This window comes from Pieris rapae, chromosome 7, assembly GCF_905147795.1.
Source record: "Pieris rapae chromosome 7, ilPieRapa1.1, whole genome shotgun sequence".
Classification (NCBI taxonomy): Eukaryota; Metazoa; Arthropoda; class Insecta; order Lepidoptera; family Pieridae; genus Pieris; species Pieris rapae.
The window spans coordinates 14632-34692 of NC_059515.1; the positions used below are offsets into that span (position 1 = coordinate 14632).

A 20061-nucleotide genomic window follows, 5' to 3' on the forward strand; every position below is an offset into this window, starting at 1 on the left:
ACATAGATACAGTTACAAACTTCAAGCTAAAATTCCATTTTTATAAATAATCCCCTCAGGTAATAGAACCTAAAACAATAAATACGTCCAGAGCGTCGGTCGCCTTTTGTTCTTGCACGTGCGCTAGCAAGCGATTATTAGGGTCGGGCCTTATCTGTCTTCTGTCTGCCGCCGAGTTTTCGCCGAATTCGTGAAGCGCTTTAAATTTCATTTTTTTTTCACTAGTTTTAAATACCTCAAAAACTCAATTTCCTTAACAGGATTAAAACAATAAAAACAATAATAATACAAATACAGTTACAACTTTAAACTAAAATTTCATTTTTATAAATAATCCTCTCGGGTAATAGAACGCAAAACAATAAATACTTCCAGAGCGTCGGTCGCCTTTTCTTAACAGGATTTTAACAACAAAAATATTTTATAATATAGTTACAATTACAAATTTAAGTTAAAAACTACATTTCAATATTTAATAAATAATCCTCTCGAGTAATAAAACATAAAACAATAAACACTTCCAGAGCGTCGGTCGCCTTTTGTTCTTGCACGTGCGCTAGCAAGCGATTATTAGGGTCGGGCCTTATCTGTCTTCTGTCTGCCGCCGAGTTTTCGCCGAATTCGTGAAGCGCTTTAAATTTCATTTTTTTTTCACTAGTTTTAAATACCTCAAAAACTCAATTTCCTTAACAGGATTAAAACAATAAAAACAATAATAATACAAATACAGTTACAACTTTAAACTAAAATTTCATTTTTATAAATAATCCTCTCGGGTAATAGAACGCAAAACAATAAATACTTCCAGAGCGTCGGTCGCCTTTTCTTAACAGGATTTTAACAACAAAAATATTTTATAATATAGTTACAATTACAAATTTAAGTTAAAAACTACATTTCAATATTTAATAAATAATCCTCTCGAGTAATAAAACATAAAACAATAAACACTTCCAGAGCGTCGGTCGCCTTTTGTTCTTGCACGTGCGCTAGCAAGCAATTATTAGGGTCGGGCCTTATCTGTCTTCTGTCCGCCGCCGGGCTTTCGCCGAATTCGTGAAGCGCATTGTATTCTATTCCATAACTTTCAAATAACTTTAGTCTCAATTCAGCTGCCATCTAGAACGGTCGTTTCCGCTCTCGCGAATAATCACTTATTTACCGGGATTTTTCAAATTCCACCGCGTATAACAAGTCGAAAGTTTGTGTTTGTGCGATCTATCTACCGCTAAAATCCGTGTTTTGTGAGTCTACCTGTGCGTGTCTTCAAACCTACGGATCTGTTGCTGCTGCTTCCACCAGCTACCTCTCGGCCAGCCGTCAATTAATAGTCAGTAGTAGTAGTTATTTTTCATTTTTTATTGTTTAAATTTCGAATATTTCTTTGTTTTAACGTTCTTTGTCTCGCGCCAATTTTATTTTATTTCAGTTTTCAACTAGAATCTTTTTAAATTTTACTTTATACATTTTAAACAGGCATTTTTACAAAAGCGACATATAGAGGTCATCTGGCATTTCATTTTATCCATTTTAGCCTTCAGCGACTCTTTTTTTTTTTTTTTTTTTTTTTTTTTTTAATTTAATTTAAAATCTTAAATACTACACATCTATAGGGTCTCTAGGGTATCTAGGGTCGGGTCTCCTTTGCCACCCGTCTACCACCGAGTTTCCGACGAATTCGCGAAGCGCACTAAATTTTATTACTTCTAAATATCTTTAAACTCAACTTTCATTCAGTAAATTCCATTTTATTAAAACAATAATATTTAAATAACATAGATACAGTTACAAACTTCAAGCTAAAATTCCATTTTTATAAATAATCCCCTCAGGTAATAGAACCTAAAACAATAAATACGTCCAGAGCGTCGGTCGCCTTTTGTTCTTGCACGTGCGCTAGCAAGCGATTATTAGGGTCGGGCCTTATCTGTCTTCTGTCTGCCGCCGAGTTTTCGCCGAATTCGTGAAGCGCTTTAAATTTCATTTTTTTTTCACTAGTTTTAAATACCTCAAAAACTCAATTTCCTTAACAGGATTAAAACAATAAAAACAATAATAATATAAATACAGAATAAAGTAAATTCCATCTGAATACTCCTCCGTAATAAACTAAATATGTTCCGCTCACCACCCAAAACCATGAGACAAACCCCCTCGCCTGCTGCGGTTAGCGCGCAGTCAGAAGCGCTTCTGCCGTCGTTTGCCCGCTCTCCCACCAAGCTGGTCATCAGCGATCAATCAAACCCTATTGACGAAGCCTGCGAATGGCTCACCAAAGCCAAAGAGGCGCTCGGGGCCTCAAGAAATATTAAAACAGAGATAAAAAATAGCATTCACACCTCCTTAGAAAATGCCACGCTCATTATCAAGACCAGGCTCACGGGTCTCCCATCCTGCCCAACACCAACACCAACACCAACACCTACTTTAATTGAGCAACCGCAAGGTCCTCCCAACAAAACGAGCCCGGTTACTTTTGAGCCTCAGCAGGACGAACTCCTGCACAAACTTAAAGAGCACACGGCACTTCTTGAGCTAAACAACAAAAAAATGACCAAACTAATGGATAAAATTAACAGTATTAACTCGGCCACTACAACCACCAACGCCCCATCTGGGCTGAATAAATCATATGCTAGTATCGCAGCTACCTCTAAAAAGGAGTCGGGTCCGTCCATAGTGGTCAGCGGAGAACCCAGCTCAACCCCCCAACAACTAGTCGATAAAGTCAGAAAATCCATTAATTTCCGAGAGGGCGGCTACGCACCATTAAAAATATCTCCCCTGTCAAAGGGCAAATTAAAGATCACTTTTATTAACAACGAAAACCGGCAACACGCGCTCACGCATCTAAAAAAGACGGGCTCGCTCAATGCGGAAGAGGAGCGCCGTCTCGATCCCATGATCCATATTAAAGGGATCAGCAAAAACACTCCCCCTGAGGACCTAATCAACATAATAAAAGACCAAAATCCATCTCTAAAAGAGGAAAAATTCGAGGTAAAATTTAAAAGAAATAACAGGAACGAAAAACTTTACAACGCGGTTATAAACACTTCGCCGACAGCCTGGCGCAAGTTCCTGGAGCTCGAAAGGGTCGCTGTCACCTATCAGAGGGTCCATTGTGAGAATTTCTCACCGTTCCTTCAGTGCAGAAACTGCCAAGGTTTTGGGCACACTAAAAACCGTTGTCCAGCCACCGTCCCCACCTGCGCTAAGTGCGCAAAGACACACTCAACGGGTGAATGTAGCAAGGCGGCCTCAGAGAAGCCTTGCTGCATTAACTGTACCGAACACAATCACCAGTTCAAGACCCAGACCGATGTCGGTCATCGCGCTGACGGCGAAAACTGCCCCAAGGTGAAGTCCATGCGTGCCCGCGTCGAGGCCAAAATCAATTACAATTAAACATGCACGCTAATCTTAATATCATACAGGCGAACCTCGATAGGTCTCGCAATGCATTTCACGAACTCAAATTACACTTCGATAACAATCACACTGACATAGCAGTCATCTCCGAGCCATATCTAGGTAACAACACTCACTCACCGCACATACCAGGCCTACGCACATTCCAATCCAATCGGGGAGGAAATACGAAAGCCTGTATAGTTACACGTCCGCACATCAACGCTATGCTACTCACACAACACTCTACCGGCAACCTGGTAATCATCTCCATACCCACCCATACCTCCACACTATACGTGGCTTCAGTATACATAGAGCCAGAAACAGACAATAATGACACTCTCAACACACTAGAACACTTCATCACTCAACACCCTCACGCGTCTATCGTAGTATGCGGTGACTTCAACGCATGGCATTCACTCTGGGGCGGAGGTCGCTACCCCCGTAGCAATAGACGGGGTCACGATCTGGTCGACCTCATGAGCTCCTCGGACTTGCACCTGTGCAATGTGGGAAATACACCCACTTTCGAAACAATCACTCACGGCCGCCCTCGCTCTTCCATTATCGACCTAACCTTTAGCACCACACCGCTCATCAACAAAATAAGACACTGGGAAGTCAGGCCTCACCTATTCCCATCCACTCAACACAACGTAATCACATTCCAAATCAGTCTGCAAAATCCGCCAACCGCGACACCCAACCAAAGCACCTTTTTATACCGCACAAAAAACGCGAACTGGCACTCGTTCAAGGAAAATCTGCTCTCCAAATTTGTCAATAGTAAAATTCTGGACACTAACTTCCTCGACATATCACCCACCGAACTCGACTCAATCGTAGAACGCACGACGCTCATTATTAATGAAGCTTGTAAAATGTCATTTCCATTAAAAACCGGTAAACAAAAAAGCAAAGCCCCCTTCTGGAATGACCGCCTGGAGCACCTCAAAACAAAATGCATCCAATTACATCGGACGCTGCATCGCACAACACGATCTCATAACACACCCTCACCCGACCTAATAGAACAATACAGGGAAACAAAAGAGCAATATGCGTCAGAGATGCGCCGGGCCTCGACAGACAGCTTTCGGGCTTTCTGCGAGGCTCAGGGCAAGGACGACGCATGGTCCATTACAAACAAACTTTTAAAAGACAAAGCGATAAACATACACCCGGGTACACTTAAGTTCAACAACACATACACAAACACCGAGCAGGAGACTGCCGAAGCACTAATAAACCACTTTTACCCCGGTGACGATTCCGACTCGAGCGAACACCGCGACATCAGGGGGGCCGCCAATGTTCTCCCTAACACGGAGAACGAACCCCCCTTTACCACCACCGAGATATTCGACGCCATCGGCTCGATCGGTAATAATAAAGCACCGGGTCATGACCACCTTACCAGTGACATTTGCGCCGTGTTCGCTCGTCTGTTTCCGGAATTCATCACCAACTTATTTAATTGCTGCTTGACCATTTCACACTTCCCTTCCATTTGGAAAGAGGCGGTAGTTAAAATCATTCCCAAGCCGGGAAAAACAAAGCTCGAAGAGCTAAGCTCCTACCGACCTATCGGTCTCATACCCGTCTTCGGCAAAACACTTGAGAAATTGTTTACTAAAAGATTAACTTTCAACGCACACAACCTTAAACTACTGAACCCGAATCAATTCGGCTTCACGGAGCAGACAAGCACCGTACAGGCTATACAACAAGCCATAGGTACAGTCACATCAGCCAAGACCGAGGGCCAGCTAGCAATAGCCGTCTCCCTCGATATCAAAGCAGCTTTCGACAATGCGTGGTGGCCCGCCGTCTACGACGGGCTCCGACGCATTGGTTGTCCCGTAAATATTTTTAAAATTATAAAAAGTTACCTCCAAGATAGAAAAGTGTCACTACGACTCGGCAACACCACCGTCACAAAACACACCGAGAAAGGATGTGTCCAAGGATCAGCTTGCGGGCCTATCCTCTGGAACATCATTCTCAACAACCTACTCGACACACCCATTCCAGAAGGCTGCTCCCTCCAGGCATACGCAGACGACGTCCTGCTTATAAGCACGGCCAAGGACACTAATACACTCGAACAGATCACAAACTCGGCCTTGGAAACGATTCGACTATGGGGACACAGCGTCAAGCTCCATTTCGGTCCAGACAAGACACAATGTATCGCGTTCACCAAACCCGCGACTCTCAGTCGAATCGTTTTCGATGGCGTGCCACTCAAATTCAGCAACACTATCAAATACTTAGGCCTAATCATAGATAGCAAACTTAACTTCAACGAACACCTCAATTACATTCTAGAAAAGGCAATAAAAATATTCCATAAGATTATAACGTACACCAGACCAACGTGGGGTCCGCACCCCGACAACATTAGACTCATATACCAAATGGTCATCGAACCCATCATAACGTACGCCTCGGGTATCTGGGGCCACATCGCCTCAAAGAAATATGTAAGAAAACGTCTCAACAGCACACAAAGGCTATTTGCCATAAAAATAATTAGAGGATTTCGCACAATATCCACCTGCGCGGCCACGGCTCTAGCCCAAATCACCCCGCTAGACCTCAAGGTCCTAGAGACCGCTGAGCTAGAACAAACACGAATAAATAGAACTAGCGATAGGATCCCCTCCGACATCCCGATCGAAAAACCGGTACCTTTTAAGGAGCTCCTTCACCCTGCTCATAGGACACCGATTGACACACACGTTGCAGACATCACCACTAATAAAAGCTCACACACGCACATATACACGGACGGCAGCAAACAAAGCGACGGCTCTGTCGGCGCGGCATTCGTTGTCTTCCCGCCCTCCGCTCACTCACCTACGCTCACAAAATTATTCAAACTACACAGCACCAGCTCGGTCTTCCAGGCCGAACTGTTTGCAATCTTAAAAGCAGTAGAACACATCCATAAAAATAAAATAACACACTCGCACATTCACACCGACTCACAGTCATCACTTGCCGCACTCAAACAATCGTCTAACACACACCCGCTTGTAGCACAAATACACAAAACGATTCACAAGATAAAACACACACACGAAAACCCCGAGATCTTATTTCAATGGGTGAAAGGACACTCCGGGATCCCTGGCAACGAAGCCGCGGACGTAGCCGCCTCTAAAGCCGCGAACCAGCACTGCTCCCCATCCCACATAGCATGTCCCCTTTCCTACATAAAAACAACAATTAAAAGCGCGACCAAAGTCATAAACAATAACAGATACGTAGGAGACAGCACAGGCCGCTTTACGGTTAACATATTCCCGAAATTAGAAGATATAAAATCATTTTTTTCGACCGTACCCATTTCTTTTCAACTCACACAATTCCTCACAGGACACTCTTACGCCAAAAGCTACCTGAGCCGATTCAAAATCACAGACAACGACACATGCCCATGCGACAACCACACAACACAGACACTGAAACACTTGCTCGAAGAGTGCCCTAGGTTTATAACTGAAAGACATAACCACACACAAAAATTTACAACACATAATTTGACAAATACCAATCCCTTCTCCCTAAGAGAACTGATTCCGCACCCCACAGAACTAAAATCACTCATTAGCCTTATGACCTATATCGTAAACTGCCTAAAAAAGTTCAACAATTAAAATCAAAAGCCTATAGAATTGTATAAATTCACACGACCTATTGTTTATTTTTTATTTATTTTTTTGTATATCTAGCTACTTGTTGCAATGTTTAAAGGCATATTAAAATTAACATTACTTGCAGTGTATAAATTTAATATAACAGATATTTTTTCTTCTTTTCCTGTTTAAAATATTGAATCAACTGTAACTTAACACTATTACGGTAAAAGAAGTAATAGAAACCTAAAAACTTTGTATTATATAACCGTTAACTAAGCGTAAAATCATTTAATTTATTTATTTTAACACCGAGACTCCACGTCACATTGGACGCCAATTTTTTGCTAAACAAACTCAAACACAACTTACTTTGTATAATTATTCACTCATAGCAGGTCATAACCAATTTGTTTTGTATAAACTTTTTGTTTCGTCTATGTGACAAAAATTGTAAAGGTGTAAGGAAAAAGAAGGTATCAAATAGCCACTTCTTCCTTGCATCTCCACCCTCTCGTGAATAACTTTTGTAATAGTTTTTAAAAAACATACATAATCAAAAAAATAATAATTGCGAACAAACAAAAAAAAAAAAAAAAAAAAAAAAAAACCTAACCTAACCTAACCTAACCTAACCTAACCTAACCTAACCTAACCTAACCTAACCTAACCTAACCTAACCTAACCTAACCTAACCTAACCTAACCTAACCTAACCTAACCTAACCTAACCTAACCTAACCTAACCTAACCTAACCTAACCTAACCTAACCTAACCTAACCTAACCTAACCTAACCTAACCTAACCTAACCTAACCTAACCTAACCTAACCTAACCTAACCTAACCTAACCTAACCTAACCTAACCTAACCTAACCTAACCTAACCTAACCTAACCTAACCTAACCTAACCTAACCTAACCTAACCTAACCTAACCTAACCTAACCTAACCTAACCTAACCTAACCTAACCTAACCTAACCTAACCTAACCTAACCTAACCTAACCTAACCTAACCTAACCTAACCTAACCTAACCTAACCTAACCTAACCTAACCTAACCTAACCTAACCTAACCTAACCTAACCTAACCTAACCTAACCTAACCTAACCTAACCTAACCTAACCTAACCTAACCTAACCTAACCTAACCTAACCTAACCTAACCTAACCTAACCTAACCTAACCTAACCTAACCTAACCTAACCTAACCTAACCTAACCTAACCTAACCTAACCTAACCTAACCTAACCTAACCTAACCTAACCTAACCTAACCTAACCTAACCTAACCTAACCTAACCTAACCTAACCTAACCTAACCTAACCTAACCTAACCTAACCTAACCTAACCTAACCTAACCTAACCTAACCTAACCTAACCTAACCTAACCTAACCTAACCTAACCTAACCTAACCTAACCTAACCTAACCTAACCTAACCTAACCTAACCTAACCTAACCTAACCTAACCTAACCTAACCTAACCTAACCTAACCTAACCTAACCTAACCTAACCTAACCTAACCTAACCTAACCTAACCTAACCTAACCTAACCTAACCTAACCTAACCTAACCTAACCTAACCTAACCTAACCTAACCTAACCTAACCTAACCTAACCTAACCTAACCTAACCTAACCTAACCTAACCTAACCTAACCTAACCTAACCTAACCTAACCTAACCTAACCTAACCTAACCTAACCTAACCTAACCTAACCTAACCTAACCTAACCTAACCTAACCTAACCTAACCTAACCTAACCTAACCTAACCTAACCTAACCTAACCTAACCTAACCTAACCTAACCTAACCTAACCTAACCTAACCTAACCTAACCTAACCTAACCTAACCTAACCTAACCTAACCTAACCTAACCTAACCTAACCTAACCTAACCTAACCTAACCTAACCTAACCTAACCTAACCTAACCTAACCTAACCTAACCTAACCTAACCTAACCTAACCTAACCTAACCTAACCTAACCTAACCTAACCTAACCTAACCTAACCTAACCTAACCTAACCTAACCTAACCTAACCTAACCTAACCTAACCTAACCTAACCTAACCTAACCTAACCTAACCTAACCTAACCTAACCTAACCTAACCTAACCTAACCTAACCTAACCTAACCTAACCTAACCTAACCTAACCTAACCTAACCTAACCTAACCTAACCTAACCTAACCTAACCTAACCTAACCTAACCTAACCTAACCTAACCTAACCTAACCTAACCTAACCTAACCTAACCTAACCTAACCTAACCTAACCTAACCAGTCGCAGTCGAACCGCCGCCCTGATCGGTCAGAAAGCGTGCCGCTCCGCCTTTGAAAAATCGTAAAAATAGGTTTTTCGAAGTGAATTAAACAGTGAAATACGTCATCTTACGCGTCTCGCGACGGTGAATTCAGTGATATATAACACTTGTTTTAAAAATTTCAAAACAGTGCCAAAAAGTGTAAAAAACATTAAAAACAATAAAATTTCTACACAAAAGTGCGTGCGGCAAGAAATTTTAAGCGACGACCTACCGTTATTTTTATACGGTCAGAAAGAGGATGTCAAGCCGCTTCTTTTGACATATCACTCAGATTTTTGCGTTTTAAAAATCTAGAGAAATCTTGAAAAGAAGAAAATACCACGTGGCACGTGGTCACAGAAAGAAGCAAAAATTGAAGAAACAAAAACCACCATCGGAAGCGCCGCAAAAATCTGCATAAGGCGGAGGCTTTGATCTTCCACTTTCTCAAGGGGAAAATTTTTTATTGACGTTTAACCACACTTTGCAAAGGTTATACACCTTTGAGGAAGAATATCTCAAGATCAAGATCGAGGACCCCAGCCGTTCTGCACATCATCAGAAGCGCCGCGCGGAGCTCTATTTAAAGGTACCAATCTCAGATTTTTCCCTCAAAAACTGAGGCCCCTGGAAAATTTTTTCTCCGGACCACGTGGCACGTGGTCGGAGATCCCGCCAATATTTTGCACCGCGGATAAGCTCATCGGATAGATCTCGACGAGCCTGTCATTTTGATATATTCGTATAAAAAATTTGATCAATATTGGCGGCTCCAGAGGCCCGGGAATAAAAAGGGGGAAAAGTGCGGGATAACTCGGGAACGGTGCATTTTAGCGCGTTTTTAAGGTCAGATCCAGTATACATAGTATACTGGGTTTTGACCGCCGGTTCGAACTCTACCGGAAACTATATTCACAAAATTTTTAAAATAATTTTTCAAAATTTAATTAATAAAATATTTAATAAATTACAGTAGTATCAAATTTAGATAAAACGGTGCACGCTAGGTTAAAAACAATATCATTTTCGGCCTAATTAGGGTAAAAAAGGGTTATAGGGACGTATCGCGTGCACTGTACCTTGGACCCCCCCCCCCCCCTCGCCCTACTACCTCACCCCCTGGGGTTGAAAAATTGCAACCTCACGGAACATACACGTGTGACGGCTCTTTCGACTCCCCGCAAAAAGCAGAGTCGACTGAGTACGTTTACAGCGCACTCAATCACACGTACACACAGTTATCACACACAAACACACTAAGACACAATTCACACATAAATACACAAGTGTGACGGCTCGTTCAACTCCTCGTGACTCGGGGAGAAGATTGCCGCTGTCCATTTCTACATTCGAGTAAACACACACACACACCGGCATACACACATACAAATACACGTTCAGGAACTCAAGTGTAGCACCTTATTCGACTCCGCTGATTGCAGCGGATCCTCCGAACAGGTGCACACGTGCTACGGCTCCCAAACACACACACACACACATACACACACATACAAACAAGGCAAGGTCAGGCGGTCCTTTCGCGCGTTTTATTAGAACAAGTGATACACCGCTCCCGAAGGTACCAGGACTGTGATATTAGGTTAAGTGACAGGGGTTCTCCTTTTGGAAACCCCTCTTAGATATAAGTGTTTTGACACGGCTACCACCCTTTTGGGGGTAGACCTTAGAATAAGTTTAGGATATAAAAATTGACGGCTGCCACCCTTTTGGGACAGCCACTAGAATAAGTTTTAAAAAATTATAATAATTAATTTGACAATAATCTATAAAAAATTAATAATTAAGAACATTCCATTGTTTGTAAATTATTTATTGACCTGTCTACTACCCTATTGGGAGTAGGCCTTAGGTTAAGTACAGATATAAGACAATTATTGTAAATAAAAATATTATTATAATTGACACGGCTACTACCCTATTGGGAGTAGCCTTAGATTAAGTATAGTTTAAGATAATTATTGTTTAAAAGAATATTACTAAAATTGACACGGCTACTACCCTATTGGGAGTAGACCTTAGGCTAAATTATTTAATTTCACGTGACAATCCTAATAGGCGAAATGTTGGGCATTCGCACTCCACCCAAATGCAAACAAACGGCACCTGCTATCAGGCGCAGTATAGATAAGTGGGAGGCGGCCTCCAGCCGGGCCCCTGAGGCAGCAAAAGAAGATCCTCTGGCTGGGGCGGGAGGAGCAGGTAAGTCTCCTGCTCCCGCTCAAGCCAGGGAAAGAGAAGCAAAAAATTGCTACCTCAAGGCAATGGCCCACTTGGCGGAGTCCCGCAATATCAAAACAGAAATAAAGATAGGGGTACAGTCAGCTGTGAAGCGGCTGTACCAACTCATAAAGGAAGCCGAAGTGGAGCTGGCGGGAGGCCCAACAAAAACTTCAACAAAAACTTCAACAAAAATGACAGAAGGAAAAGACAAAGAAACCGAAATATACAACAGATTAGAAACGCAAATTGAAAGACTGGAGGCAGAAAATAGTAAGTTGGAGAAATTTAGGAAAGACATAGAGGATTTGGCAAAAAAGAAAGATGAAGGTATCCTGACTGAGATTAGAAAAGAGTTCGAGGAGAGAGAAATGAAAGAAAAAGAAAGGCAAAACATATGGGAAATGCAAATGAAGTCATACGCAGAAGCGACAAAAGAAAATCTCAGTCAGGGAAAAAACAGCACAGAGGGCCCGGGTCACAAACCTGCACTGCACTCTGTCGTGGTGGCGCCGAAAAACGCGACCGACACGGCAGAGGAAACGGTGCAGAACATCCGGCACTTGCTCAACGCGAAGGAGGAAGGTTGGCAAGTGCAAAAAATAAGAAAAGCGAGAGATGGAAAGGTAGTGGTGGGTTGCAGGACAGAGGAAGAGAGAAGAAAACTTAAAGAAAAACTGAGTAGAGAGATGGAGGTAAAAGACACATCAAACAAAAACCCTCTCGTGAAAATAACAAATTTACTGACCTGCAACACCACCGAGGATATTGCCCGGGCCCTAAAGAACTAGAACAAACACGTGACTGCGCACCTCGAGGAACGAGAACTAAATATAGTGGAAAAGTACAGAAGGAAGGCAAGAAACCCTCTGGAGAGCCACGTGGTCCTGCAGGTCACGCCTAAACTCTGGCAAGCTCTGACATCGGCTGGCAGAATACACGTGGACCTGCAGAGGGTTTGGGTAGAGGACCAATCCCCTCTGGTCCAATGTACAATGTGCCTGGGGTATGGGCATACCCGCAGACTCTGTAAAAAAGAGACAGAGGTGTGCAGTCACTGTGGAGGAGCCCACATGAGGGCCGATTGCCAGATCCTCGGGGAAGGGAAGCCTCCCAGCTGCGTTAACTGCAAAGATATCAAGGGAAGAGACGCAGAGCACGGAGCCTTCAGCCAGAGCTGCCCAACCCGACAGGGGTGGGACAAAGCGGCGAGGCTGAGCTACGCGTATTGTTAAAAAGCCGAGGGCGCAAACAATATCAGAGACGACAAAGCGACCCGCAAAACAAAAAACGCAGACTGGGAGGAATGGAACTTCAAAGAACCGGTGCAGCTGCTGACACAGAAATTCCTCCCGCCTAAAAATCTTGAGTTCGATGATGACATCAACCAAATATTAAGGAGAGCGGAAGAGGAAAAGACTTGCAGCTCACGGGGTAAAAGCCCTGATGAAGTGCCAATAACAAGGGCGGAGCTCATCAGTGCCGCTGGAAGATCCAAACCGAGGAAGGTCCCGGGTGCCGAAGGACTCGCTGTGAATACCTGCTGCGTAGCTATTACGGCGAACCCGGAGGTTGCCCTGGCCATCTATACACACCTAATTAGAGAATGCCTCATCTTTGCCTCCTCCAGGTGCGACCTGGAGCGGATTACAGGCGTGGCGATCAATCTTGGGGGACTGCCCGACACGCTGACTTGCAACGGATCGCAGCTGGAGGACTGTAGTTCAAAAATTACAGAAAGGAAATTAATGAAAGAAAGGCCGGGGCGGGGACCGCGAGGCGGCCGGCGCCCACTTGCTAATGGGTATTATGATGATACTTACGGAGAAGTAAAGGCCGCCCGCCTCGCGGGCCACGTCTCAGGATAGAAATGAGAAGAAAATTAGATAAATTGAAATATTGTAAAGAAATAAAGTTGTAATTGAATTTTGATCTGTGCAAAACCTAATAAAAATTACTACTGTGTTGTCAATTATTAAGAGGACGGATGCGAGAAAGGAAGGAAGTTTAGCTTAGCCAACGGCCCCGGCGATAAATTAGCCGGGGGAGGTAGGCCTATTAGGTGCTTTAAAAAAAAAAAAAAAAAAAAAAAAAAAAAAAAAACCTAACCTAACCTAACCTAACCTAACCTAACCTAACCTAACCTAACCTAACCTAACCTAACCTAACCTAACCTAACCTAACCTAACCTAACCTAACCTAACCTAACCTAACCTAACCTAACCTAACCTAACCTAACCTAACCTAACCTAACCTAACCTAACCTAACCTAACCTAACCTAACCTAACCTAACCTAACCTAACCTAACCTAACCTAACCTAACCTAACCTAACCTAACCTAACCTAACCTAACCTAACCTAACCTAACCTAACCTAACCTAACCTAACCTAACCTAACCTAACCTAACCTAACCTAACCTAACCTAACCTAACCTAACCTAACCTAACCTAACCTAACCTAACCTAACCTAACCTAACCTAACCTAACCTAACCTAACCTAACCTAACCTAACCTAACCTAACCTAACCTAACCTAACCTAACCTAACCTAACCTAACCTAACCTAACCTAACCTAACCTTTTTTTTTTTTTTTTATAATGGAGGTTGAAATGCACAGATGCAGGCCCGCGCGCGTATGCAGTCGCTAACGCGGGGACTGTGGGGATGGTTAACTCTTATCCCTCTGCTAGTCAGAGGGGAGAAACCCGACCCACTAAAAACTCCTCCAGAACCCTCCATATCGCCTGCAGTGCCAGCCTCATCCATTCTGAATGAATGTCGTCTGGCACCACATTAAATTCCCCGGGGGTCGCACTAGGCATTCAACCCAGGGAATTTAGGCAAATATGTCTGCATACGGGCTCAGCGACGACGCAGCGGGACGCTGTTGGGCAGACGGCTTCCGCGTCTAGCCCCCGCGCCCCCGCCCCGCCGCCGCCGAGCACAACCCCTCCGGCCATCGCCACGCACCTCCCGCTGACGCTCGGCAGCCTCCTTCTGCAGCAGAACGCGCTCGCAGAAGAAAGCCACCGCACGCCATGCCTCTTGGCTACCTAGCATCGCTGCAACAACGCTCGGTAGCGAGAGGTCCGTCCCGATGACCGACACCAGGTCGTGGCGTTGCCTCGACCAGGTGGCACATTCAGCCAGGGTGTGCTCCGCCGTGTCCTCTGGGGCGCCACAGTGGTGGCAGATAGGATAGATTTCCCGCCCTGCCACCCTGTGCAGAAACCGCCCAAAGCATCCATGCCCGGACAGAATCTGCGCCATCCGAAAGGACACAGCTCCACTCGGGCGATTCACCCATTCCCGTAAGCATGGGCGAATCGCCTCCACAGTGCGTACTCCCGCCCTCGGCGTGGCCAGATCATGGGCCCACCTATCAAGGATGACCTCCCTGGCCTGCCTCCTCGCCGGTCCGACCAGTTCGGCCCATCGGCCATCCGCCCTCGTCTCGCACTTGAGGCGATACAGGGACCCTAGGGCCACCGCCTCTAACTCCCAGGGAGGAGTCGCCGCCAACAGGCATGCCGCCTCGAACGAGACGGTCCGGTAGCAACGAGCCACCCGAACCGCCATCACTCGCTGCGGCCTCCTGAGAAGGGTGCGGTTCCTCGGCCCCAACCGATCATCCCATATTGGGGCCCCATACAAGGCCATACTGCGTATAATTCCGCAGTAGAGCCTGCGCACACTCTGCTTTGGGCCCCCAATGTTCGGCAGGAGTTTTGCAAGCGCCCCCGCTGCCCCTACCAGCTTCCCCCCAAGAGCCTCAAAGTGGGCCTCAAAGTTCCAGCGCCCATCCAAGATGAGACCGAGGTACTTCATCTTGGCCGCCACCGGTACCCTCACTCCTTCCACCATCAGGACCGCCCCAGGAGGTGGACCATTCCTAGGGCCATGGAACAATAGGGCGTCCGTCTTATCGAGAGACACCCTAAGGCCCAGGGCCCTTATCCGTCTCACAACAAGGGAGGTGCCGACCGTTGCGAGTCGAGACACCTCTCCAAAACTGGCCCCACTGGCCACCACGAGGGTGTCGTCTGCATAGCAGAAGACGCGCAATCCCGGAAGAAGCGCGCCCCGCAACACCCAATCGTAGGCCATGTCCCACAAAAGCGGCCCAAGTACTGAGCCCTGAGGAACTCCACACCGCACAGGGTGGTAGGAGACCGTGCCCTCCATATTGGAGTACACGATCCGTCTTTCCATAAAATAGTCCCCCACTATTTGGCGCAGATACAGAGGGACCTCGAAAAAAGCAAGGGCCTCTCTGATCACACCAAAGGGAAGACTATTGAAAGCATTTGCAATATCTAACGATACCGCCAATGCTCTCCCTCCCCCGTCTACCACTCCAGCGGTGTGAGACCTCAGGTCCCGAAGTGCGTCGAGCGTCGACCTTCCCGCTCGGAAGCCGTACTGTGCCTCGTTTAGATCCGGCCCCTCAACAGAGAGGTGCCGGCACAATCGAGAGGCCACTACCCACTCCAGCGCCTTGCCCGCTTCATCCAGGAGGACAATAGGGCGGTAAGCCGCCGAACTGTCCACCGGGCGCCCCTCCTTGCGCACGAGACACAGTCGTCCCGTCTTCCATGCCACCGGAAACCGTCCACCACGCAGACACGCAGTGTACAGCTCCCGGACGGAGACCTCCATATGAGGGAGGACCACTGCCAGTACACATGCATGTACACCATCCGGGCCAGGAGCTTTCTTGCGGGCTTTGAGACGGGCTAGAATGGTCTCCATCTCTATATCAGAGACTTCCGGAGCCATCTCACCCTCCCCGTCAGCCACTTCTACCATAGACGCCGTCATACTTGGAGGGACAGTGTCGGGAGGCAAAGGAAACAGGTCCGCCACCACCCGCTCCAGGAAAGTCGGCTCCAGACTCTCCACGAGAGGCATCCCCGCACCCTTCAGTCTCTTACGAGCCGATCGATAGGGACGCCCCCATGGATCATCATCAAGCCCCCGAAGCACCTCCCGATGGGCCCTTTCCTTCGCCTCACAAATAGCCTGTCGGAGAGCCCTCTTGCGATCATTATAGATCAAGCGAAGACCCTCCGTAACATCGGGACTATCTCCCCTCCTCCGGCGACTCCTGTAGCAGGCCCTTCTCGCCTCGCTACATTCGCCCCGAAGATTTCCAATATGCGACGTCCACCAGTAGACAGCTCTTCTCCCCTTCGGCGGTCTCCATTTGGGCATCGCCGCATTCGACACCCTTCGGAGACTTTGACTCAGTCTACCGACCCCTTCGTCTACATCCCCAGCACCAGCAGGCGCACACCACCCCTCCACAATGGCCACCTCCTCCGCAACCTGACGGTCAAATCGCCGAATCGCCCAACGGGGGAAGCTGTTCTGGGAAGTCTGCCCCCGCACTGCCCACCTCATCGAGGTAGAGACCCACATCCGGATATATCGATGATCCGATAGGGTCTCCACTTCGTCCAGCACGCTCCACGCCGTCGTCGCACGGGCCGCTGCCGCAGAAGCTAGGGTCACGTCCACCCTTGAACTGCCCTGCGGACGGACACAGGTGGGCTCGGTTCCCTCATTTAGGAAAACGAGGCCCAGCTCCGCCGCCCACTCCTCCAAAACCGGACCCCTCCGACACGACACCCTATCACCCCAAGTGGAAGACCGCGCATTAAGGTCTCCCATGAGGATAAGGGGGCGCGGAAGAGCCCTCTGCACGGCCAGCCCCATGGCGTCCAGGAAGTCCTCGAAGTGGCTCAGACGCTCATTGGGCGAAAAATACGCTCCAACAAGCGTCCAGTCCCCCCAATCAGCCAGGACAAAACCGGAACCCCTCTCTCTTAGAGAGAGAGGAGGTCCATGAGGCCGAGCAATGACAGCCGCATCACCTCGAAGGTCCCCCACCCACGAATTCTGCCGCGACACGTAATAGGGCTCTGTGACAACGGCCGCCATCACACCCCACTCCGCCATCGACTGCAGGAACAAGTCCTGAGCCGCAGCGGAGCGCCTTAGGTTCCCCTGGAGGAGGCTAGTGAGGTTGTCAGACATTTTATTTGTTTGACACCTCCACACCAACCTCCATGGGAACGTTCTCCACCACGGTGCCGGACGCTTTAGGGGCATGCGGGGCCCTCCCTTGCCTTGGAGGGTTGCAGGCCCTTCCCGCCATCTTGTGGTTCGCTGCCTTCCCGGCCGCCGCACAGACCAAACAATGCAGCTCTTTCGAGCTGCATTCATTAGCCTTATGGCCCGCAACCCCACATCGGTGGCAAGCCTCCGCCAGGTCCACCGCTGAGTCGCATGTTGCGCGCACATGACCCAGCTGTTGACACTTAAAGCACCTCAAAGGGCGGTGCTCCTGGATTTCCACTCGACAAGAACTCCACCCAATGAGGAGCCTCCCACTCTTGATCTTATTGGCGGAGGCAACCGGACATAGGAGGAACATCTCCCCCAAACCCCGGCCCCCATGCCTCATTATTTTCCCTGGTTTAATTGCCGCCACTGGGCACTCCCCCATGGCAGCCACCGCCTCCACAACATTCCCCTCGGTGATGCTGTCATCAAGGTCCCGGATGCGGAGGTCCGCGCACTTGACGGGCCTCCCCACCGAGGCCTCTTCCGACAGAACCACCCTCAGTTTTTCAGCTAGGCGGTTAGCCTTCTCCTCCCTACCTTCTCCGGGCACCTCCAGCATCCGAGCTCCGGTAGCCGTTACTCGGATGCTTATACGCTCGATCCCCAAGTCAGGCAGACTGATGGCCTGCCTTGCCTTGGACAAAGCAGAAGCGTAGGTAACCCCCCGCTCCACCGCTCCCTGCAGCAGTGTTAAAACCACTGCAGCAGTTGTCGGCGGAGCAAGGGAAGACCGCACCCCAACAGGCTTCTCCATAGCCGCCGGCTGCCTTGCCGGGAGACCTACCCCACCCTTGGTAGGAAGAGCCGGTGCAGCTGGAAGACTGTCCGACTTCTTCTTGCCCTTACTCTTCTTCTTCTTCTTGCCGGTCACTGTCGCCCAGCTGGGACCCGCTGGAGGCATCTCTGAAGAGACCCCTCCATTTCCCGGGACATTTTCTTCTGAGCTCTGGACCCCAACTCCTGCGGGACCACAGTGGGCTCTCTTGCCCTGTGGCCCCGGACAATTTGAGGCCACCTGGGCCTCACCCCCTAAGGAGCCCTTGGAGGCCCCATGGGGGCCTCGGTCTAATGCCATCAGCGGGGGGCGTAACACAGGCTCAGGGAGCAGCCTGTCCCCAATCCCCGCCAACTTCGCATCAAGCATGCCCCCCACAGCCCTCATCAACTCCCCCATCAGGCTCTCCTTGATCCCGTCTAAGAGACCCTCCATCATTTGACGGAGAGCATCCGGCGTGATGGGACTATCCACCGAGACGGGATCCCTGTTGTCCCCCTTTGATTGTGCAAATAGCGCAGTGCGCTCGTTGAACTCGCGTCTGAGGGCGGCAAGCTCCAGGCCCAGCTCCTTGACCTGGGCCCTCAGACGATTATTGTCTCTTTGTAGACGTCTGCCCTCTTCCCCCCCCAGACACCTATCAGCAAGATCCTCCACGATCTCTCCAATTTCCTTGGCCGCAACCTTCAGGTCGCGGACGTACGTCCCTTTTAGGTTTCCCGATTTCGCCGCAATCTCTAGGATTTTGCGGACTCGGGAAACCGACCTCTCCTTTATTTCAGGCACCCCCAGGAGGACCACATCGTCCTCGTAGTCCTCCCACGATGACGGGGGCCCGTCCGGGGCCCGACCTGCACTTGTCGAGGCCCCGTCTGGCTGGTGGCCTCCAGCACCACTATCTTCACCTCCATGAAGAGAGCGAGCCTCGAGAGCTCGCAACTCTTCCTCCGCCTCCTTAATTCCTTCCTTATGGGCAGCCGCTTTCTTTGGCGGCTTACCTTTAGGAGGAGGAGACACGTCCTCAGGGTTTTTAAAGAAGGACCGCTTCCTCCGCTCTTTTGAGCCAGCCCTGGACATTTCTTCTTCCTCGCTGTCCGAGGCCTGCGGCTTAACCCGCCTCTTTCGCATTTTGCGAAATATACAAAAAGTACTCCCACAAAATATATAAATAAATAATTAATATATTTATAAACAGAGATAATACTATAGTACAGTCCTAATTCTAACTTAAATCTAAACTTAAATTAAATTATATACAAAAATTAAAACTAAGAACAATATTGTCTCTATCCACTTCGGAAAACTTGAAACGCCCGCTCGATAAATCGTATGACGTCAGACCGCCGCCAGACGACCGGCGCCACACAATGCCGCCCTTTGCACCTTGTCAATAACAAGATGGCGTCTTATTTTATGTAGCTAAAAAGATGCTAAGGTCAATAAGTCCTTCCACTTTCTCCCAATCTCAACTATGAGGTATTCAATCGAACCGCCTGATCGAGGCGGAGACGATGGTAGTCCTCAATTTGTGATTAAACCTCCCGC

The 20061-nt window shown here is 47.2% G+C and overlaps 1 protein-coding gene across 1 annotated transcript; it reads right to left on the reverse strand.

Annotated features, from left to right (window-relative positions):
• Nucleotides 1-16947: 16947 nt before the first annotated feature.
• On the reverse strand, nt 16948-19644 carry LOC123689365. The gene is made up of 2 exons (XM_045628993.1): nt 18063-19644; nt 16948-17144 (listed from the first exon to the last, which is right to left on the reverse strand). The coding sequence occupies exons 1-2, from the start codon at nt 19642-19644 to the stop codon at nt 16948-16950; spliced, it is 1779 nt and encodes a 592-aa protein (XP_045484949.1).
• Nucleotides 19645-20061: the final 417 nt, after the last annotated feature.

Excerpts from the sequence above, each read along its gene's own strand:
- LOC123689365 (XM_045628993.1), bottom strand. The coding sequence starts at position 19,644 with ATGCGAAAGAGGCGGGTTAAGCCGCAGGCCTCGGACAGCGAGGAAGAA. Across the intron at positions 17,145-18,062 it reads AATGAGGCATGGGGGCCGGG|GGCAGTTCAAGGGTGGACGT; the intron begins GTTTGGGGGAGA and ends GTCCGTCCGCAG.